Source organism: Eleutherodactylus coqui, chromosome 2 (genome assembly GCF_035609145.1).
Source record: "Eleutherodactylus coqui strain aEleCoq1 chromosome 2, aEleCoq1.hap1, whole genome shotgun sequence".
NCBI classification, from domain to species: domain Eukaryota; kingdom Metazoa; phylum Chordata; class Amphibia; order Anura; family Eleutherodactylidae; genus Eleutherodactylus; species Eleutherodactylus coqui.
In genome coordinates, this window is record NC_089838.1 from 333,930,654 (window position 1) to 333,955,060 (window position 24,407).

The window sequence follows — 24,407 nt, forward strand, 5'->3', positions numbered from 1 at the left end:
TAGCTGAATACAATTCTGTTGCTTCAACTCGCATGTCAAATGCACAACAAGTGGTTCCTAGCGGCAGATGACCAGTTCTAGCACTATTGTTTATAGGAGAAACAGAAAGATGAGACTCTAATGGGCAGTAGTGCACAAGCACTGGTCAGATGGATCCAGATTTCTGTTGCACTGCGCTGTTAGGAGGGTCAGAATTTGGCACAAGCAACATGACTTGATGAATCTCTGCCTGCCAGCTGCTAATTGCATATCAGTTTCTGCATCATATTTGTGGCAATTAAAAGAAGCCTCATGTCCACATTAGCCAATAATCCTGTAGAATTCTTTCAACATCTAGCAAAATCAATGCAGTGATGAATCGCTTTGGTTCTGTAGTCCAAAGTAAGTCCAACATGCTAGTAGATGGGGGTCTCTAATTAAAGTGGCCATTCAGTGTAAGTCACTCCTGTAACTATAAATATATCCAAGTTTGACCTGAGGTGCCAAAGTCAAAGAGGTGCACTGAATGGAAAGACAGGGAAGATAACTGTAGTCTAACTGATTGCATGGTCGACAACCATGTTGTGTTTATGGACCGCTTAAATCTTTAGGTAATATCTCACAAAAAAACAAACGGTGCAAATTGAACTCCGCCACAACTACATATAGCTAACAACACCTTCCATATTGTTTATGTAAGTTCACATTTAGCTCTTCAAGAAACTTCTCGTTGTTGAGTTTCAAACATCTTTGTTCGGTGTTATCCAGGCAATGCATGAAAAGAATGTCACCTTCATCTCTGAGGTCATGCTTTTGGGTTTCCAAAATCTCCAAAATTTTAGATTTTTATGTTTTTCTACATTTTTGATGATTTACATTGCAACTGTTAGTGGAAACCTTCTGATTATCACCTTGGTGTCCTACAGCAAGAAGCTGCATTCTCCAATGTACTTCTTCCTCAAACACCTCTCCTTATCTGACCTCCTGCTGAGTACAGATATCGTCCCACAAACACTTTCCATGATTATCAATGGACCGATCACAATATCTTTTACAAGCTGCCTCTCACAATTTTACTTTTTCTCAGTGTTTGAATGTTCAGAGTGTCTTCTCCTTACTGTAATGTCTTATGACCGATATTCAGCAATTTGCCAACCGTTGCATTACAACAGTGTGATGAACAATACATTTTGTGTCAAGTTGGTGGCCATGTCCTGGTTGTTAGGTTTCTTAATCATATTGATTTATACAACAACAATTAGTCTTCTAGATTTTTGTGGACCCAACGTGATTGACCATTTCTTTTGTGATTACTCACCCATATTAGCACTTTCCTGCTCAGACACCTCTGTAGTTCAGCTAGAAGTTATATTCCTCGGTTCTATGGTGCTCTTTCTTTCATTTGGAGTCATTTTAGTATCCTATATTTATATTCTACAAGTCATTTTAAAAATCCCATCAATCAGTGGAAAACATAAAGCCTTCTCCACCTGTAGCTCCCACCTCACTACCGTGTCCCTGTTTTATACAACTTTATTCTCCATTTATGTTTTGCCATCTGGACATTTTCTATCTATAAGTAAGATTGTATCTTTGTTGTACACTATGGGGACTCCACTGGTAAACCCCATTATATACAGTTTGAGGAACAAAGACATAAAAGAAGCCTTTAGAAAAGTTGTCAATTGGGAGTGTCCTGTCTGATATATGAGGTGGTCACAAGACCCACAGCTGACTTACTGTATTTCTCACCCGTAAGATTAATAGAAGAAATAACTTTTTTATAAGGATCAAAATAAGAGCAGAACGGTACATGTGATCCTTGTTTTTACTAAAATTAGTTCAATGGGGTTCTTGGGGAGTGGCCACTATTCTTAGAGTCCTAGGCATCTAGTGGAGATAGAGTAGAGTGAGTTCTCTTGAATGTCGACTTAGTGAGAGAAATAGGAGAAAATGACCGTCTGAGGGGATTGCTTGAATAATGTTTAGCCCTCAAGAGAATTATTTCTTCTAGAAGGTTAGAAAATCTAAAAATACCTTCTAGGAAACAGCGTCTCATCTAGTCAGCTATTTAATTCTGAAAATTAGGGGGATCTAGTAGTGGCACCTGTTGGCACTTGTGGTTGTACACCATATATGCCAGAAATTTATGCCACAGCTCTAATCGAAGAGTAGTCCATGGGTCAGATTTGGCAACAAAGCTGGAAATATATCTTTCAGAAGCTACTAGTGTAACTCCTGGTAAATGGCCTCTTGTCTGGGTAGCTCACCTAAGCAGATCAATAAAGTTCCGATACACGCCTACCTCTTGACAGCATACATGATAGATTAAGAATTAGTAAAAAGAACATATTGAAGGCAGCATGACTGCAGAATCAGAGTATACAGGGTTTACTTATAGTCTGGAACCATGGAAGACCATAGGTCTGCATAGGAGCTGTATACACAAAATGTTTATTACCAACATAACATGGCTAGGTGTATAAATCAATCACCTCCCTCACCTGTTTTTGCAGCAACTTCCTTTTAACAAGCCTTTATTTGAAGCAGAGTTTCTGGTTCTTATGTCTACGACAAGATTGTGCTCAAGGACCAGGAATTTTCAGACTTTCACTGAAAATTGTCTTCTTCTAGAAACATTTCTTGTTATGTATATTTAGTTATTATGTCATGATCTGTAGGTTATATTTATTTATTTTATTTCAGGACTTATTCCATTCAGTATGGCATCCACTTGGGCATCCACTTGCCAAAGTAGGAAGATCTAGGGAAATCATATATTTTAAGGTATTTTTGGTCGGAACAGCACAAATCTGTAGATCAGGACAAATATTATTAGTGCATGACAAATGCCATTGTTGATACTAGAGATGAGCGAACGTGCTCGTCCGAGATTGATGCTTGTTCGAGCATTAGTATACACAAAAGTACTCGTTACTCGAGTGAGCACCACGCAGTGTTTGAGAAAATTTCACCCTCTTCTCCCCACATGTTTAGCAGCAGGGAAGGCTTTGTCACCTCCTGCTATGATGTGCCAACCCTGTTCACATCTATCGCAGTGATTGGCTGGCCAAATCAGGTGACCTAGGATCATAAAAACTCAGGTCACCTGATGCTCGCCTCACATGGAGGCTGGATTAGCTGAGGGACAGAGCTGCTGTAAATGAGGGAGAGCGTTAGTGTAGGATAGAAGGAGCGTTTAAGCATGGATCCATCTTCAAAGAACCCAACAGTCCTTTTTAGGACTACAACTCCACTTTTGTGCAGCATCAGTTTGGCTGCCTGGGACCAGTTTTGCGCACAAAGCATTCACAAGCATCCCGACTGTATACTGCATACTGTTACCGGTTCTATACAGTATACTGCTACTGGTGTACACAAACTACATATGAACTAACAAAACTCTCATTTTTCATTTTTTTTTTTTTTTTTTGGCTGAAAGCATTTGCATAATAGGCCCAAGTGTGTGTCCTGTTGATCCACAAGACTGTGCACATTTTACACTGTCTATTTTTGTCTTAAAGCATGTGCAAATTGACCTTAGTGTGTGTCCTGTCTATCCGCACTATATAACAAAACTGTAGTCATTTTACACTGTCTATTTTTGTTTAAAGCATATGTAAAATACCCTTAGTGTGTGTCCTGTCAATCCGCACTATATAACAATACTGTACTCATTTCCTCTGTCTATTTATTGCTAAAGTGTACGCAAAATATCCCTGTGTATGTCCCGTCGATCCACACTATATAACAAGCCTGTACTCATTTTACACTGTCTATTTTTGGCTTAAAGCGTACATAAAATACCCCTGTGTGTGTCCTGTCAATCCACACTATATAACAAGACTGTAATAATTTTACAATGTCTATTTTTGGCTTAAAGCGTACATAAAATACCCTTAGTGTGTGTCCTGTCGATCCACACTATATAACAAGACTGTACACATTTTACACTGTCTATTTTTGGCTTAAAGTGTATGCAAAATACCCCTGTGTGTGTCCTGTCAATCCACACTGTATAACAAGACTATAATCATTTTACAATGTCTATTTTTGGCTTAACCCCTTGAGTGGCGGGTTTCCTACCACCCTGTCGTGCCCACCAGGGCAGGTTTTTTAAAATGGTCTAATCATTGAATTTCAACTAATTTTGCAGTTTCGTCTCAAGAGCCATAACTTTTTCATTTTTCCATTGACATGGCCATGTGAGGGCTTGTTTTTTGCGGGACAAGTTGTGATTTTTTAAACAGGGGGGAGGAAAAAAAGAAATGGGGAAAAAAGAAAAAAAGGGGCCATGTCATTAAGGGGTTAAATAATGCATTAACTTCCTTCTCTGAGTCATTACGACGCATGGATATCACATGTGTGATTGTATTTTTGATTTTTTTACAAAGTAAAGGGAGACAAGTGTTTTTATTATTTTTTTTATAATTTTTTAAACTTTTTTTTTTTTTTTGTCCCTTTAGGGGACTTCCACAGGGACCCATCAGGACCCCTGATCACATTCCGGGGGTCCGATGGTGACAGCCCTTTACATGCTGCAGTGACAGCCCTTTACATGCTGCAGTCACATAGACTGCAGCATGTAAGGGGTTAACACAGCAGAGATCAGAGGTTTTCTCTGATCTCTGCTGTAAGAGCTAGTACCTAGCTGTCCTCTGACAGCTAACCAGCTCTCCCTGCCACAGAGACCATCGGCTTGCTTCTGACAAGCCGATGGTCTCTATGGCAACCTGTAAACAAACCAGGAGATTGCCGGCACATCGGCAATATCTTCTACTGGTTTTTCAAAGTCCTGCACTGCTCTATGTGGGTCTGTGCAGGCAGAGCACAGTGCCACAGCTTGTGGCATTGTGCTCTGCAGCTCCCATAGTGATACATAGCCCGGAAATCTTCCGGGCTATGTCACTATGAGCAGTGGAGCTCGTCCCGGAAAATTTCCGGGCGTGCCACTCAAGGGGTTAAAGTGTACGTGAAATACCCTTAGTTTGTGTCCTGTCAAACCGCACTGTATAACAAGACTGTACTCATTTTACACTGTCTACTTTTGGCTTAAAGCATACGCAAAATATCTTGCAGTTTGCGTAACATTTTGACGCAGTGCATTATACAACATGATCAACACTAGGGGTAAAGGTCAAGGATGAGGACGTGGACGTAGTTGTCCGAATGAGGGTGTGGGCAAAGGGCGAGGTCCTGGGCGGGGTGAATCAGTGCCTGCTGATGAGGGAGAAGTAGAACGCTGCGTATCTACACTCCCTAACTTCATCTCACAGTTTGCACGTCAGCGTGGTACACCCTTATTAAAAGCACAACAGTGCTATCAGGTGATGACGTGGATAGTGGATAATGCGTCTAGTAATTTATCCACCACCCAGTCTTCCACGCAGTCCACTAACGCTAGCCTAGGGACAGGACCATTGAATCCTCATGCTGATTCTCTTTCCTCCCAGCCTGGTCACTCCAGGAAAAGGAGAGATTCAGAACAGGCATACTCACAGGAACTGTTCTCGGGTCCCGTCCCTGAGTCGCAAACAATGGTTCATGAGCCACCTGAGGAGTTTGTCGTGACTGATGCCCAAAATTTGGACCTTTTAGTCTCAGGGTGATGAGGGTTGGGACTTCCAAGTAGTGCCTCAAGAGGTATTTGTTGATGTTGATGATGAGACACAGTTGTCTGTCAGTGAGGTTGTTGTTAGGGCAGAAAGTTTGAGGGAGGAGCAGACTGAGGATTCAGAGGAAGCGCTGTGGATGATGAGGTGACTGACCCGACCTGAGTTGGTAAGCCTACTGAAGACAGCGCTTCAGAGGGGGAGGCAAGTGCAGCACCAGAACAGGTTGGAAGAGGCAGTGGGGTGGCCACAGGGAGAAGCAGGGCCAGAGTAAGTAATCCCCCTACTGTTCCCCACTGTACCGGACGACCGACGAACAGTGGTGTGCAACCTGTACCGCACCAAGATCAGCAGGGGAGCCACCACTACCAGCCTGACCACCACCAGCATGTGCAGGCATATGATAGATAAGCACCCAACGAGGTGGAACGAAGGCCATTCACTGCATGCGGGTCACACCACTGCCTCTTCCCCTGTGTCACATGCTGGCACTGAGATGCAATCCCCTTCCCAGGATGCAGGCACGCGCGTCTCCCACCCTGCATCCACCCCTTCACCTGCACGGTCCTCCACTGCCTCCACCAATGTGTCCCAGCGCAGCATTCAGCTGTCCATAACACAAACATTAGAGCGCAAGCGCAAATATGCAGCCACCCGCCCGCATGCACACTCGCTAAACTGCTGAGCCTGGAGATGCTGCCATATAGGCTAGTAGAAACTGAGGCTTTCCACAACCTCATGGCGACGGCCGTCTCTCGCTACTCAGTCCCCAGTCACCACTATTTTTCCCTCTGTGTAGTCCCCGCCCTACACGAGTACATGTCATGGAATATCAACCGTGCCCTCACCAACACGTTTACTGGGAAGGTCCACTTAACCACTGACACGTGAACAAGTGCAGGCGGGCAGGGACACTACATCTCCCTGACTGCACATTGGATTAACCTGGTGGAGGCTGGGACCGAGTCTGACCCTGGGTCCGCTCACATGCTACCCACACCAAGAATTGCAGGTCCTACCTCGGACATGGTTTCTCCTGCTTGTTATGCCACTTTCTCCACCCCCTCCTTCTCCTCCACCTCTCAATTACCATCTGTGAGCACGTCGCCTTCAGTCGGTAGCTCGAGGTGCTGCAGCACTGCCATGGGGAAGAGTCGCCAGGCCGTGCTCAAACTCCTGAGCTTAGGTGACAAGAGGCACACCGCCCAAGTGCTGTTGCAGGGTTTGACAGAGTAGACAGATCTGTGGCTTTCGCCGCTGAACCTCCAACCAGGCATGGTCGTGTGTGACAATGAGCGTAACCTGGTGGAGGCTCTGCAGCTTGGCAGACTAACACATGTGCCATACCTGGCCCACGTGTTCAATCAGGTGGTTCAGCGCTTTCTTAAAACTACCCCAATTTGTCTGAGCTGCTTAGCAAGGTGCGTTGTGTGTGCGCACATTTCAGGAAGTCCACGACAGATGCTGCCACCCTCAGGACATTGCAATAGCGCTTCCCGCTGCTAGTTCACCGACATGTGCGATGTGCCCACGCGCTGGAATTCAACTTTGCACATGTTGGCCAGGGTTTACAAGCAGCATAGAGCCATTGTTAAATACCAGCTGCAACATGCCCATCGGAGTGGTAGTCAGCCCCCGCACTTTTTCACAGAGGAGTGGGCATGGATGTCTGACATCTGTCAGGTGTTGGGAAACTTTGAGGAGTCAACACAAATGGTGAGTGGCAATGCCCCCATTATCAGCGTAACCATCCCGCTGCTTTGCCTGCTGAGAAGGTCGCTGCTAAGCATTAAGGCCGACGTTTTGTGGATAGAACAGGAGATGGGGGATGACAATATGTTGCTTGTTAGCCAGACCACTCTCAGGTCTGTTTCTCAGTGTGTATTGGAGGAGGAGGAGGAGGAGGAGGAGGAGGAGGAGGAGGAAGAGACTGCTGCCCACACTGCAGAGGGTATCCATGCTACTTCCTTCACATCTGTTCAGTGTGTATAGGCTGAATAGGAGGAGGAGGAGACTGAGAGTCATCCTCCTAGTGAGGACAGCGATGTGTTGCATACTGGGACTCTAGCACACATTGCTGACTTCATGTTAAGTCATTCGTGTTGGCCAGAATGCATCTAATGTGAGGTTTCCCATGACCCTCGTGTTAGATGGATTCTGGCCAACACGGATTACTGGGTGTTCACCCTTCTCGACCCACGGTATAAGGAGAACCTTTCCACTCTCATTCCCGAAGAGGAAAGGAGTACGAGAGTGATGCAATGCCACAAGGCCCTGGTGGAAAAGCTGATGCTAAACTTGCCATCTGACAACGCTAGCGGTAGAGGACGTAGTTCTGTTGGACAACTAGCAGGGGAGATGAGAGGAACAGGCAGCATGTCCGGTACAGGCAGGGGAACACTCTCCAAGGCCTTTGCCACTTTTATGGCACCCCATGCAGACTGAGTCACCAGTCCCCAGTCTAAGCTGAGTAGGAGGGAACAGTGTAAAAAGATGGTGAGGGAGTACATAGCCCACTGTACCAACGTCCTTCGTGATCCCTCTGCTCCATACAACTATTAGGTGTCAAAGCTGGACACGTGGCATGAACTTGCGCTATACGCCTTAGAAGTGCTGGCCTGCCCTGCCACTAGCGTGTTATCAGAGAGGGAGTTTAGTGCTGCTGGGGGAATTATCACAGATAAGTGTATCCACCTGTCAACTGACAGCGCCGACAGGCTTACACTTATTAAGATAAACAAAGCTAGGATTTCCCCAGACTTCTCTTCTCCACCGGTGGAAAGCAGCTTAACATAAAATTCTTAAAGCTGGTACTGGAGAACCATGCACCCTCTATCACCCCAAAAAAAGGGTAGAATTGGCTTGGTCTATCCTTCTCTGATCTTCCTTCTCCTCCTCTTCCTAAACCAGCATGTCAGCCCGCTGAACAGCCAATTCTTCAGAGGGCCAAAAGGCTCTGTAAAAACTAATTTTTTCAGAATTCTGCATCAAGACTCTGTCAAAACAATTTTTTCTGAGGGCCGCCTCCAGGTTCTCGCTCCCAATTTTGAAGAGGGTTAGCTCTAGAGTGCAGCAAACGTGCTGGTTCCAGCTTCATATGCCCACATAGTTCACAAATGTATCCCAGCACAGAATCCAGCTATCTGACACCGAGAAAGAATGAATTGTCCTGCTTTGGACACTCAAATTTCTTCATAGTACATGCTGTCTTTCCCTGGGGCACTGGTTAACAAGCCCCTCGGAGAGAGGCAGGGGCTGGGACAGGCGGTAGCTTGCCTGTCGGTGGACCGCCACCTGAATCCTATTGAGCAAGTACGAGCTTTATGTTAAAAAAATATTTCAGGGGTTCACCTGCACTCTGGGTAAATAAATCTTCCAGGGGTACACCTATACTCTTGGTAAACAAATCCTTTTAGGGGTTCACCTATACTCTTGGTAAAAAAACATCTTTAGTTTTAGTATGGGTTGTTGAATTGTGGAGATGTGTAGAAGTACTGGCATCTGAGTGCCCTTAATGCCCACGTTTGTGGCTCATGAAGTTTTGTGACGGAGGTGGCACGGGATTGGAATTATAATCATACCTTAATGTATTAGCAAGTCTCATCAGCATTGTGGACTATCGTCCACAATTTCAAAGAGGGTCGCTGCCTGGCCCTGCCAACCCTCTTTAGTGTGTGTCTCCAGTTCCTCCTCATCGCAGACGCACTTATAAATAGACATGAGGGTGGTGTGGCTATCAAGCAAGTGTGTGGCATAAGGACAACTGAACGCTGCACTGGAAAAAATTTCAGTATGCTGTGGATGCAGGCTCGTGCGGGGGGTTGGACAGTAATGTCAGCATGTAACACAGGAGAAGAGGCAGTGATGTCACCCACAGGCGGTGATTGTCCTTCGTTGCACCTATTGTGGTGCTTAGCTAAGATGTTCCAGCGTGTGTGCCTTGCTGATTATGGTCTGACCCAACTTAATTGTTAGGGGAGTGACCACCAGGCTCTTGCCCACAATTTTGCTTTATAGTGCGACCTGGGAGCCTCAGATGCATCCATGCATGCTGCCCCTGCCAATCCCTATCAGTTTCTGTGGTGTTTCCATCACTATCTAATGTTTTCAGGTGAATCACACACCCTCCACTATGCAGAGCATGGGTCAGCTTGAAAAATGCTCGAGTCCCCCATTGACTTCAATGGGCTTTATTACTCGAAATGAGCTCTCGAGCATTACAAAAAGTTCGGCTCGAGTAACGAGACCCTGAGCATTTTGGTGCTCGCTCATCTCTAGTCAATACTTAATGTTTTAAAGTCTAGTGGTTGTTTTGCAAAAGCAGATTGTTCATATTAATGCTGTAGCTTGTGTAAATCGAAATCTTAAGCACCATGTCTCATAATACACATTAGTTTTGAGCAGCATCTTGCAGTTGAAATTTAACACCTAAACTTTCCCATAAGGGCTCCCTCACACTGGCATTTGCAGAAACGCAGCATTTTTCAACCCTGCGTTTACTGCAGATTCATGCGTTATGCCAGCGTTTTGATTGTGCTTTCAGCACAGCAGAAAACCCAGCCAAGGATGCTGAAAAAAAAATCAATACTCACCAAGCAGGTGCCCTCAGGGTCCCAGCTGCTGATCTCTGGTGCTGCTCCAGGCTTCTGCTGCCCATTCATTTCAATGGGCAATGTACAGCTGAAAACAATGAAGAAGATAGAACATGCATCGCTGTCAAAGCGCAGCGTTGCAAATACTGCACTATGATGCTTGTGTGAGCAGCCCTATTGAAATGAATGGGAAAAAGATGTACGTCAGCAGCACCAATATAAACCCAATTAGGGTCGGGCGGGCTATGCAGCAGCCAAAGTGTTCAGGAGACCGAATCCTACTCCTGAAGAAATATCCAATGTAAAGAAAAACTTCAGCAGCATCAGCGGTGCTAATCCACAAAGAAGATTTTTATTCCTCCATCACATACAAAAAGGCGATGTTTCGGCCATCTCGGCCTTTCTCAAGCTCAAATACAATTGTGACATCCCACATATAAGTAGTCATACACAAAAAATTTACATCCAATGAACAAGACAGACATTGTAAGTCCCCTTCCTTCCACAGGAAGGAATACACATATATTTCATCCAGTCTCCTATGAACATCTTTGATATACGCTTATACATTCAAAATATTATACATGCAAAAATATGTTGTTTGCATGGCAAGATTGCACTGTTACAGGAATTAGAAATAGAGAATAGTACTTAGCAAAAGTATATATCTTACATTCTTCCTTATCTTCTGTTACACTGTTCAAAGGTCAGTGTGCAATAGTATCCAGTAATGTCATTTTTTTTTTTTTTTTTGCGTGAATTTTTGTATGTGTGCGAAGGGCCCGTATGTGAGTCACGTTGTATTATATGAAATATATACAGTTCGATGGCTGAAAATGAAATGAGAAAAGAATTCAAAGGACAGGTATCATATGCTCCCCCATTGCCGGGTCAGTTCCCTCTTCCACCTCCCCCTCCTTCATTTCAATTCCAACCGTCTCCTCCTCCCCACCCTATGCCAAGCCATCCACTCCAAGGTCAAACATTGGACTGGAGGGATGGACCTGCTGGCATTGTGGAAAACAAAACCCGGATTGGAGAGAGAGCTGCCCTGCTTGCGCAGCTCCTTGGCACAAACCGATTATGCCTATGCTCGCTAGATCTAAGGCTAGTGAGTGGAAGCATGAGGAAGAGGACAAGGGGAGACACAGGGAGCGGAGGGTGGTACAGGAGCAGATGTAAAACAGGGGGAAGGCAGAAGGAGCCAATATGATGCAACATCACAAAATATAGACCATGAATGCCACAAGAGCATATGTCACTCAAACAGCAATTACCAGACCCCATGACCAGACCTATGCCTTTCTTTAGACAGATAGCACAAATACAAGACACGTACTCTGCAACATCATCCGATCTGGGTCCTCTGATTATGTTGAAAACAGGGGAGGCAGTGGGAATGATAATCTTAAATTATGTGAAAGACTATTGTGGCACAGATTGGGATAAAATTAAACATAGAGAATTAAGAAGTGGTAAGATATTTTTTTAATTGGTCTAGAACGTTGGGCAAGAGAAAAAAAATTCTGAGAATCCTACAAGCATACTTGACCAGACTAGGCAGACTCATTCCAACCTGGACCCAGTAGGCATATTCTCTCTAGAAGTTCACTCAGTACTGCTTATAATTGGGTACTGAGAGTAGAAGATGCAGATGTGCTGTTACCCGCACATCACACAGCTCATGGATGGGGTGTTCATGTTGCTTCGTGATACAAGATTTGACAGGGAATATCACCTGGGAAAACTCTCCTCCTACTGCACATTACTTCCAGAGTGTAATACCAGGTTCAAGATAAAGATTCTAGTTTTGGTCATCAAAGCTACGATAATTTCCACTGCAGAGCTTGTTTAGCTCTCACTCCAGCAGGGTCCTGAGAGTACATACATTATTATGTCCATTTCACACTTATATAGAGCACCTCTCTATATACCGTTAGTGGATGACATGATGGCTGCATCAAATGCTCATCATACAGAAGAAGCAGCACTTCCCTTCAAATGTCCTCCAGGTAGGTGCCATGACAATTAAGTCCAGTTTTATTTAAGAAAGGTCCTTTTCTATTCCATGAAGATCTTGTCCCTCTACAAAAAAGCTCCAGAAAAAGCATAGGCATTCCATACTTCAGTCTAAATATGAAATATGGTGGCATAAGATGTATTACATTTATTAAGCAGTGTATAGTAGTCTAAATAAAGTCACAAATTGTTGCAAAAGTAAGTAAAATTCACAAATTCACATAATAATGTTTTCAAATTGTGTGACAAGTTTGATGTCACAGGTCCAAGAAATAGTATTAAACCAGCAGTACAAAATGGATACCTTAATTCGGAAAGTGTTAAAAATACGTGCCAAAGGTAAGGATCAGCATAGGTGGTGCAAACAATAACATTAGTAAAGCTGCATTTTTATTAGAGATGAGTAGAGATGAGCGAGCATACTCGTCCGAGCTTGATGCTCGTTCGAGTATTAGGGTACTCGAGATGCTCGTTACTCGAGGCGAGCACCACGCGGTGTTCGAGTCAATTCCATTTCCTTCCCTGAAAGATTGGCGCCATTTTCTGGCCAATAGAAACACAGGGAAGGCATTACAACTTTCTCCTGTGACGTTCCAGCCCTATCCCACCCCCCTGCAGTGAGTGGCTGGAGATATCAAGTGACCCTCGAGCATTTAAATCAGTCCCGCCCGCGGCTCGCCTTAGACATGCGTTGGCAGAGATTAGGGAGAGTGCTGCTGCTGCTGTTGCTGGTTTAGGGAGAGTAATTATTTTCACCGCTCTGTGTTACCAGTCAGCTGCCAGTCTATGCATACACCCGTAGAGGGAAAGTCCATTACATTAGTAGCCTGCATTGCATTGAAAAAAAACAATTTTAAAAAAGAAATCCGTTTTACGACTGCCTGTAACCCAGTGCATATGGCCTGTGGGACTTCAGGTGCATCACAATTGCATATTGCACAGCTAGTCCTGCTTTCATTTTGCGTTGTATAACCGCTGGCAGCCACCAACTACACGGCAATAAGTCACAAAAATTTTTACACCGCTCAGTGTCTGCTCGATTCTTTATCCACCATGCTGAGGGGTAGAGGTGGGGGTAGAGGACGTGGACGCGGTCGAGGACGCGCAGTTCCACGTGAGAGTGTGGGCATAGGCCGAGCTCCTGGTCCAGGTAAATCACAGCCGGCTGCTGTGGGATTAGGAGAGAGGCACGTTTCTGGGGTCCCCAGCTTCATATCACAATTTTTGGGTCCACGCGGTAGACCTTTATTAAAAACCGAGCAGTGTGAGCAGGTCCTGTTGTGGATGGCAGAAAGTGCATCCAGCAATCTATTGACCACCCAGTCTTCTACGCTGCCCACTGCTGCAACTCTGAATCCTCTGGATGCTGCTCCTCCTTCCTCCCAGACTCCTCAATCCATGAAAATGACACATTCTGAGGAGCAGGCAGACTCCCAGGAACTGTTCTCGGGTCCCTGCCCAGATTGGGCAACAATGGTTCCTCTCCCACCGGAGGAGTTTGTCGTGACCGATGCTCAACCTTTGGAAAGTTGCCGGGGTCCAGGGGATGAGGCTGGGGACTTCCAGCAACTGTCTCAAGAGCTTTCAGTGGGTGAGGAGGACGATGATGATGAGACACAGTTGTCTATCAGTGAGGCAGTAGTAAGGGCAGTATGTCCGAGGGAGGAGCGCACAGAGGATTCGGAGGAAGAGCCGCTAGACGATGAGGTGATTGACCCCACCTGGTGTGATAAGCCAACTGAGGACAGGTCTTCAGAGGGGGAGGCAATTGTAGCCACAGGACAGGTTGGAAGAGGCAGTGGGGTGGCCAGGGGTAGAGGCAGGGCCAGAGCGAAGAATCCACCAGCTGTTTCCCAAAGCACCCCCTCGCGCCAAGCCACCGTGCAGAGGCCAAGGTGCTCAAAGGTGTGGCAGTTTTTCACTGAGACCGCGGACGACTGACGAACAGCGGTGTGCAACCTTTGTCGTGCCAAGATCAGCCGGGGAGCCACCACCACCAGTCTCACCACCACCAGCATGCGCAGGCATAAGATGGCCAAGCACCCCACAAGGTGGGACGTAGGCCATTCAACGCCTCCGGGTTGCGCCACTGCCTTTCCCCCTGGGCCCCAACCTGCCACTGAGATCCAACCCACCTCTCACGACACAGGCACAAGCGCCTCCCGGCCTGGACCCACACCCTCACCTCCGCTGTCCTCGGCCCCATCCAGCAATGTCTCTCAGCGCAGCGTCCAGCTGTCGCTAAGAGAATTGTTGGAGCGAAAGCGCAAATACGCCGCCATGCACCTACACGCTCAAGCTTTAAATGTCCACATAGCGAAATTGATCAGCCTGGAGATGCTCCCGTACAGTCTTGTGGAAACTGAGGCTTTCCAAAACATGATGGTGGCGGCGGCCCCGCACTACTCAGTCCCCAGTCGCCACTATTTTTCACGGTGTGCCGTCCCAGCCCTGCACAAGCACGGACAACATTGTACGCACACTCACCAACGCGGTTACTGCCAAGGTCCACTTAACAATGGACATGTGGACAAGCACAGGCTGGCAGGGCCACTATATATCCCTGATGGCACATTGGGTGAATTTAGTGGAGGCTGGGACAGAATCAGAGACTGGGACCGCTCACGTCCTACCCACCCCCAGAATTGCGGGCCCCAGGTCGGTGCTGGTATCTGCGGCGGTGTATGCCACCTCCACTAAACCTCCCTCCTCCTACGCAACCTCTGCCTCACAATCCAGATGTGTAAGCAGCAGCACGTTGCCAGCAGTCGGTGTTGCGTGGCAGCACAGCGGTGGGCAAGCGTCAGAAGGCCGTGCTGAAACTACTCAGCTTAGGAGAGAAGAGGCACACGGCCCACGAACTGTTGCAGGGTCTGACAGAGCAGACCGACCGCTGGCTTTCGCCGCTGAGCCCCCAACCGGGCATGGTCGTGTGTGACAACGGCCGTAACCTGGTGGCGGCTCTGCAGCTCGGCAGCCTCACGCACGTGCCATGCCTGGCCCACGTATTTAATTTGGTGGTTCAGCAGTTTCTGAAAGGCTACCCACACTTGTCAGACCTCCTCGGCAAAGTGCGCCGGGTCAGCGCACATTTCCGCAAGTCCAACACGGATGCTGCCACCCTGCGGACCCTGCAACATCGGTTTAATCTGCCAGTGTAAAAGGATGGTGAGGGAGTACGTAGCCGATCGTACGGCCATTCTCCGTGACGTCTCTGCTCCGTACAACTACTGGGTGTCAAAGCTGGACACGTGGCACAAACTCGCGCTGTATGCCCTGGAGGTGCTTGCTTGCCCTGCGGCTAGCGTCTTGTCAGAGAGGGTGTTTAGTGCAGCTGGGGGAATCATCACGGATAAGAGTACCCGCCTGTCAACTGACAGTGCTGACAGGTTTACGCTCATAAAGATGAACAAAGCCTGGATTTCCCCAGACTTCTCTTCTCCACCAGTGGACAGCAGCGGTACCTAAAGATTATTTTCGCTGCAACCGCGGATGCAAGCATTGTTCTCTATCATCTTAAAAAATGGGGACCTTTACCTTTGTCAATCTGTGTATGATATTTGTCCTCCTCCTCCTGCTCCTCCTCCTGAAACCTCACGTAATCACCCCGAACTGACAATTTTTCTGTGGCCCAAAAGGCTCATATAATTTTTTAAAACAATATTAAAACTTTTTAATTCTCATTAAAGCATTGAAACTTCCACGTGACCTGAACCAATTTTTATTTAAACTGGGCTGCCTCCAGGCCTAGTTGGAAATTATGCCACAGTAAGCTAAGCGGTTAATGGGTTTGACCTGCTCTCTGGGTTGGGCATGGGCAATTTTTCTGGGGTACATTTGTACTGTCGGTACACCAAATTTTTTGGACCCTCGCCTACTATGTAATCCAAGTAATTTTTATGGGCTTCGCCTGCACTCATGGTACACTAATGTGTCTGGGGTTCGCCTACACTTTTGCTACAGAAATGTAACTGTGTTCTGTCTGCCTATGCTACTGCCACAGTAATGGTAGAGTAGTCTGCCAATACTTCTGCCACAGAAATGTAACATCGGCCTGCCGATACTTCTGCTCCTGAAATGTTACCTTGGTTTGTGTATACTGTTACTACTGTAATGTTACCAATGCTGGCCTCTGCCTATACTGCTGCTACGGAAATATTACTGGGGTCTCTCCCTACTGTTAGCACTGAACTGTTACTGGGGTCTGTCCCTACTGCTGCCAATTAAATGTTACTGGGGTCTGTCTGCACTGCTGGAAAAGAAATGTTACTGGGGCCTGTCGTACAGATACTACTGAAATGTTACTGGGGTCTGTCTGCACTGCTGGAACTGAAATGTTACAGGGGTCTGTCTATACTGTTGCTACTGAAATGTGACTGGGGTCTGTCTGCACTGTTGTAAATGAAATGTGACTGGGGTCTGTCTATACTGCTGCAAATGAAATGTTACTGGGGTCTGTCTGCACTACTGGAACTGAAATGTTACAGGGATCTGTCTGTACTGTTGCTACTGAAATGTTACTAGGGCCTGTCCCTACTGCTGCCAATGAAATGCTACTGGGGTCTGTTTGCACTGCTTGAACTGAAATGTTACAGGGGTCTGTCTATACTATTGCTACTGAAATGTTACTGGGGTCTGTCTATACTGTTACTACTGAAATGTGACTGGGGTCTGTCTGCATTGCTGTAAATGGAATGTGACTGGGGTCTGTCTATACTGCTGCTAATGAAATGTTACTTGGGCCTGTCCCTACTGCTGCCAATGAAATGTTACTGGGGCCTGTCCCTACTGCTGCCAATGAAATGTTACTGGGGCCTGTCCCTACTGCTGCCAATGAAATGTTACTGGGGTCTCTCCCTACTGTTAGTACTGAAATGTTACTGGGGCCTGTCTCTACTGCTGCCAATGAAATGTTACTGGGACCTGTCTATACTGCTACCACTGAAATGTTACTAATTCTGAGCTCTGCCTATATTGCTGCTACTGCTATGTTACAGGGGTGTGGAAACGGAGGCTTCCCAAAGACATTATGGCGGCGAGGCCGCGCTACTAGGTCCCCAGGCGCGACCATTTCCCACCAACGCGGTTACTGTTAAGGTGCATATAACCACGGACACGTGGACAGGACACGTACTGCCTCAAAAACATCCCCCTCGTCCTGCTCCTCCAACAATGAAAACATTCTTGGCAAATGCTTTTGCAGTGGTTCGTCTGGCGGCAGTACAAGAATTTCACCTTAAACGACACAATAAGAAAGCCCCCCATCACGCTCCCGCCACGGCCCACGTAATCCTGGCCACATTCCGAAAACCAACTAAATAAAACCGTGCTACTAGGTCCGCAGTCGCGACCACTTTCCCACCAACGCGGTTACTGTTAAGCCACATATAACCACGGACACGTGGACAGGACACGTTCTGCCTCAAAAACATACCCCTCCTCCTCCTCCAACAATGAAAACATTCTTGGCAAATGCTTTTTCAGTGGTCCGTCTGGTGGCAGTCCAAGGATTTCACCTTAAACGACAGAATAAGAAAGCCCCCCCCCCCCCCCCGCCACGACCCACTTAATCCTGGCCACATTCCGAAAACCAACTAAATAAAACCGTGCTACTAGGTCCGCAGTCGTGACCACTTTCCCACCAACGCGGTTACTGTTAAGGTGCATATAACCAGTGTGACTGGGGCATGCAGTGTGGGCCGAAGCCCACCTGTATTTTATCTGACGTTAGCTCTGCTGTCCAGGGCACTGCAATGGGATTTATGTATGTACCGCCGGTGGCTTCCTGGGACCCACCCATGCTGTGGGTACACACACAATTCACATAGGGGAGTTGTACCTGCCTGTGTCTATTTATAAAAAACTCCAGTCTGTCTGAGGCATGCAGTGTGGGCCGAAGCCCACCTGTATTTCATCTGACGTTAGCTCTACTATCCGGGGCACTGCATTGCGACAAACTACAGGAGCAATACAGCGCTAATGAGACGTTCACAGCTACGCTAGCATTGGAGTCTGCCCTTGGCCCACGATTGCTGAGGGTTTGTGCAGAGGCCTATGTCCTGGGTGCAGTGAAAGTCCGCTTCCTGCCTACAACGTGCGTTTTACTGGATTTTTTGCACCAAATAAAGAAGCATCTGTTGATGCACTTTTAAAGAAAATTTAACCACCTTTGGCGCTGCTCATTACTTCTTTGGGCACAAAGACACTGACTGACTTGGGTAGGGGGCAGAGTGCAGATGGTTTTCCACTTGCGGTGTCGATTGAGCTATGCGACACCTTGACAGAATGAATACTGTGTGGGCACATGGATTCCCCATTGCTATGCCCACATTTGCAGCTCCTGACGGAGGTGGCACAGGATTGCATTCCCCATAGCCCACAATGCTGTACAGAAGCAATCGCCCCACCCCTTTTAAAGAGGGTCGCTGCCTGGCCCTGCCAACCCTCTGCAGTGTGTGCCTCCGGTTCCTCCTCATCGCAGATGTACTGAGAAATAGACATGAGGGTGGTGTGGTTAGGCAGTCAGCGTGTGGCCTGAGAGCAGCTGAAGGCTGCGCAGGGATACTTTTGTGTGCGCTGCAGACGCAGGGTCTTGTGGGGGGGTTGGGCAGCATGTAACCCAGGAGAAGTGGCAGCGGTGTGTCCCGCAGGCAGTGACTGTGCTTAGTTGGAGGTAGTGTGGTGCTTAGCTAAGGTGTGCCTTGCTAATGAGGGTTTGTCCGAAGTAAAAATTGTTAGGGGGTGCACTCTTGCAGCTATTGTGGCTTAATAGTGGGACCTAGGAACCTGAAATGCAGCCCAGCATGTTGCCACTCGCCTGCCCTATCCGTTCCTGTGTCGATTCCATCACTTTCTTGGGTTTTCCAGATTTTCACAAATGAAAACCTTAGCGGAGCATGGGTCATATACAAAAATGCTCGAGTCGCCCATTGACTTCAATGGGGCTCGTTACTCGAAACGAACGCTCGAGCATCGCGGAAAGTTCGACTCGAGCAACGAGCACCCGAGCATTTTGGTGCTCGCTCATCTCTAGAGATGAGCGAGCACACTTGTCCGAGCTTGATGCTCCTTCAAGCATTAGGGTGCTCGAGATGCTCGTTACTCGAGCCGAGCACCACTCGGTGCTCGAGTCAATTCTATTTCCTTCCCTGCATGTTTACCTCCATTTTCTAGCCAATAGACATGCAGGGAAGGCATTACAACTTCATCCTGTGACGTGCCAGCCCTATCCCACCCCCTGCATTGAGTGGCTGGTGAGATCAAGTGACTGCCGAGTATTTAAAGCGGTCCTGCCCGCGGCTCGCCTCAGACACACACTGGGAGAGATTAGGGAAAGTGCTGCTGCTATAGGGAAAGTGGTAGTGTAGGATCCTGTCTTCAAGAGCCCCAACGGTCCTTCTTAGGGCCACATCTGACCGTGTGCATTACTGTTGTGGCTGCTGGGAGCAGTTTTGCACAATTTTTTATTTTTTTTTTCATCTCGGGCTGTGCAGGCCATTACAGCTATAGCGTTCTCAGTGTGCAGTCAATTATACAGAGTACAGGGAAAGTGCTGCTGAGATAGGAACAGTGGTAGTGTAGGATCCTGTCTACAAGAACCCCAACGGTCCTTCTTAGGGCTACCTCTGACTGTGTGCATTTTACTGGGTGGCTGCTGGGAGTTGTAGCGCTTCACTATTATGCAGCTAGGCCTGTTTGCAGCCTTCCGTATAATTTTTTCTGGCTGTAGTTTGCGTTACAATACCGCTGTCAGCATGAAAGTGTATGCAAATTATTCCACAATTATTTACACCGGCCTGTGTCTGCAGTGAATTATACGCACAGCGTAGGGCCAACACAGCCACTTTTAGAGGGAAAGTGATATACACAATATACAGCCTGTATTCTTTTTCCCCCCAAAAAACAAAAAAACCTTCGTTGAGCTGCATCTCAGCGTCTGCATTTTACTGGGTGCCTGCTGGGAGTTGTAGTGCTTCACTGTTTCACAGCTAGGCCTGTTTACAGCCTTCCGTATTATTTTTTTCTGTCTGGAGTTAGCGTTACAATTCCGCTGTCAGCGTTAAAATGTATGCAAATAATTCCATAACTATTTATACAGGTCTCACTGCTAAACAGTACTGTAATATTACCTAGGCCACTGCAAAGTATTTCAGCTCAGCCACTGTGCAGGGCGTCCCACAATACCATTTCCGTTGGTGGGGTTGAGATCGCCGCAGTTACCAGCACTATCCACTGGCTTTAGAGTCTTCTCCCACTCCACACAGCCTCTATAATCTACAAGTCTCTACGAGCAGTAAATCACCCCTAGGTATCAGCGCGACAGAGCGGGTTACTTTTTCCTAGTCACAGCATAGAGCCTCCGCTATCTACAAGTCACTGTGTGCGGTGAATTAAGGCCCAGTTGTCAGTGCTGTACAGTGGGGTAATTTATTTGGTCCCTGCTCTATTCATAATCCGCCATAATGAGGAGTAGGGGTAGGGGTCGAGGACGTGGACACGGAGGTCCAAGTGAGGGTGTGGGCACAGACCGAGTTCCTGGTCCAGGTAAATCACAGCCGGCTGCTGTGGGATTAGGAGAGAGGCAAGCTTCTGGGGTCCCCAGCTTCATATCACAATTTATGGGTCCACGTGGTAGACCTTTATTACAAACAGAGCAGTGTGAGCAGGTCCTGTCATGGATGGCAGAAAATGCATCCAGCAATGTATCGGTCACCCAGTCTTCTACGCAGTCCACTGCTGCAACTCTGAATCCTCTCGCTGCTGCTCCTCCTTCCTCCCAGCCTCCTCACTCCATGAAAATGGCATATTCTAAGGAGCAGGCAGACTTTAAGGAACTGTTCTCTGGTCCCTGCCTTGAGTGGGAAAAATGTTTCCTCTCCCCCCTGAGGAGTTTGTCGTGACCGATGCCCAACCTTTGGAAAGTTCCTGGGGTCCGGGTGATGAGGCTGGGGACTTCCGGCAACTGTCTCAAGAGCTTTCAGTGGGTGAGGAGGATGATGATGATGAGACACAGTTGTCTATCAGTGAGGTAGTAGTAAGGGCAGTAAGTCCGAGGGAGGAGCGCACAGAGGATTCAGAGGAAGAGCAGCTGGACAATGAGGTGACTGACCCCACCTGGTTTGCTAAGCCCACTGAGGACAGGTCTTCAGAGGGGGAGGCAAGTGCAGCAGCAGGACAGGTTGGAAGAGGCAGTGGGGTGGCCTGGGGTAGAGGCAGGGCCAGAGCGAAGAATCCCCCCACTGTTTCCCAAAGCACACCCTCGCGCCAAGCCTCCGTGCAGAGGGCTAGGTGTTCAAAGGTGTGGATGTTTTTCAGTGAGAGTGCGGATGACCGACGAACAGTGGTGTGCAACCTGTGTCACACCAAGATCAGCCAGGAGCCACCACTACCAGCCTCACCTCAAGCATGCGCAGACATGTGATGGCCAAGCACCCTACAAGGTGGGACGAAGGCTGTTCACTGCCTCCGGGTCGCACCACTGCCTCTTCCCCTGTGCCCCAGCCTGCCACACAGATCCAACCCCCCTCTCAGGACACAGGCACGAGCGCCTAACGGCCTGCACCCACACCCTCATCTCCACTGTCCTCGACCCCATCCAGCAATGTCTCTCAGCACAGCGTTCAGCTGTTGCTAGCGCAAGCGTTGGAGCGAAAGCGCAAATACGCCGCCACGCACCCGCACGCACAAGCTTTAAACGTGACCCTCGTGTTAGATGCATTCTGGCCAACACGAATTACTGGGTGTACACCCTTCTTGACCCACGGTACAAGGAGAACCTTTCCACTCTCATTCCCGAAGAGGAAAGGGGTTCGAGAGTGATGCAATACCACAGGGCCCTGGTGGACAAAGTGATGCTAAACTTCCCATCTGACAGCGCTAGCGGCAGAAGGAGCAGTTCCAAGGGCCAAGTAGCAGGGGAGGCGCGGAGATCAGGCAGCATGTTTAGCGCAGGCAGGGGAACACTCTCCAAGGCCTTTGCCAGCTTTATGGCTCCCCAGCAAGACTGCGTCACCACTCCCTAGTCAAGGCTGAGTCGGAGGGAGCACTGTAAGAAGATGGTGAGGGAGTACATAGCCGATCATACCACCGTCCTCCGTGATGCCTTTGTTCCATACAACTATTGGGTGTCAAAGCTGGACACGTGGCATGAACTTGCGCTGTATGCCCTGGAGGTGCTGGCTTGCCCTGCCGCTAGCGTCTTGTCAGAGAGGGTGTTTAATGCAGCTGGGGGAATTATCACGGATAAGCGTACCTGCCTGTTAACTGCCAGTGCCAACATGCTTACACTCATAAAGATGAACAAAGCCTGGATTTCCCCAGACTTCTCTTCTCCACCGGCGGAGAGCAGCGGAACCTAAAGATTCTTTTCGCTGCAACCGCAGATAAAAGCACTCTTCTCTATCACCGGAAAAACGGGGCATTTAGCTTTGTCAATCTGTCTCTGATATTAGTCCTCCTCCTGCTACTCCTCCTCCAGAAACAACATGTCATCACGCTGAACGGCCAATTTTTCTGCAGCCCAAAAGGCTCATCTAACAATTTTTTTACAATTTTTCAAAGTTTCAAAAGTATTGATACTTTAACATTAATCAATTTTTTTTAGCAGGGCTGCCTCCAGTGTCTGTTACAAATTAAGCAACAGCGAGCAGTATCTTTCAAAAAAAAGTCTCTGGGTTTCACCTGCCCTCTCAGTTGATAAATTTTTCAGAGTTACACTTATACTTTTGGTACACAAATTTTTCTGGTCCACGCCTACACTCTTATCCAACTAATTTTTCCGGCCTTTGCCTACACTCATGGTACCCCAATGTTTCAGAGGTAGGCCTATACTCTTGCTACAGAAATTTTACTGGGGTCTGCCTGCCTATACTTCTGCCACATTAATGTTACAGGGGTCTGCCTATACTTCTGCCATGTAAATATTAAAGGGGTCTGCCTATACTACTGCTACCGAAATGTTACTGGGGTCTGCTTATACCTTTTCTACTGGAATGTTACATGGGTCTGATTATACTATGGGTGCACACAGACTTCCCATTATGGTGTTTAACCTATCTGGCCCAAAAACACTCACTGACTAGGGCATGAATTGTGTGCCGAGGCCAATATATATTTTCTCTCTTGTTACCACAGTTATCAGAGCAATTCGTTTGGGACAAAAAAGAGGAGCGAAACAGCGCTAATGAGACATTCACAGCTGCGCTAGTATTGGAGTCCACTCTATGCCCGCGATTGCTGAGGGTTTGTGCAGAGGCCTACGTCCTCGGCGCAGTGAAAGTCTGCCATGTTTGGGCACTCTGATTTTTTCATGGTTCATTGCTTGGGTTGCCTAGGACCCACCTATGCTGTGGGTGCACACAGACTTCCCATGGCAGTGATTTACCTGTCTGGCACAAAGTCACTGACTGACTTGGGTAGGGGGCAGAGTGCAGATGGCTTTTCCCTTGCGGTGTTGATTGAGCTATCCGACACCAACACAGAATGAATAGTGTGAGGGGACCCGGATTGCCCATTGCTATGTAACTCGTGGCACCTTGGGTCACACAGTGTGTTTGCTGGGACCGAGCCTGATCAAGTGTCAGGGTAATATTCTCTAAGTACAGCACCAATCAGGCCCACCCCACTTGCCCCGTTGCCGGCGGTAAGAATAGACACCACACAGAGGTCTGGTATAGTTTCTCACACGGGACATGGCTCTCGGCTGACGTCGACGACGTGCTTTATTACAGATTACATGAGATCTTATACCCTTTGTCCCATCATCAGCATGGGGTGATGGGCTCATAACCATATATGGGAAGTCCGGATTTGCGGACTGAGACAGTGAAAATCATATAACAGTCATTATCTTGATACTGGCGCCTCTGGCTTACGTACAGAAAATCACGTATTCAATTAACTCCAGTGCAAAGAATCACCCACTCAATTCTAAGAAAACGGTCAAGCATGCATTCTCCATATATGGGAAGTCCGGATTTCCGGCCTGAGACCGTGAAAGTTCAGAAAATCTTGATATGGGCTTCTGGGAAAACGGCCAAGTACACGCGTCCTTGTGTCTGGTTCGGTATCTTCTCTGAATTTCTAGAACATCTCTTGCAAAGCCTTGGAATATCTGATGTAAGGCGACATATAAGTTTTTTCTCTCATTTGGAATTGAATAAAACTTGCATACAGGTATAAAAGCATAAAAAAAACATATGGCAAT

The 24,407-nt window shown here is 47.5% G+C and overlaps 1 protein-coding gene across 1 annotated transcript; it reads left to right on the top strand.

The window, feature by feature from the left end:
* The first annotated feature begins 750 nt into the window (after positions 1–750).
* On the top strand, positions 751–1,683 carry LOC136610374 (olfactory receptor 11L1-like). The gene has a single exon (XM_066589605.1). The coding sequence runs from the start codon at positions 751–753 to the stop codon at positions 1,681–1,683; it is 933 nt and encodes a 310-aa protein (XP_066445702.1).
* Positions 1,684–24,407: the final 22,724 nt, after the last annotated feature.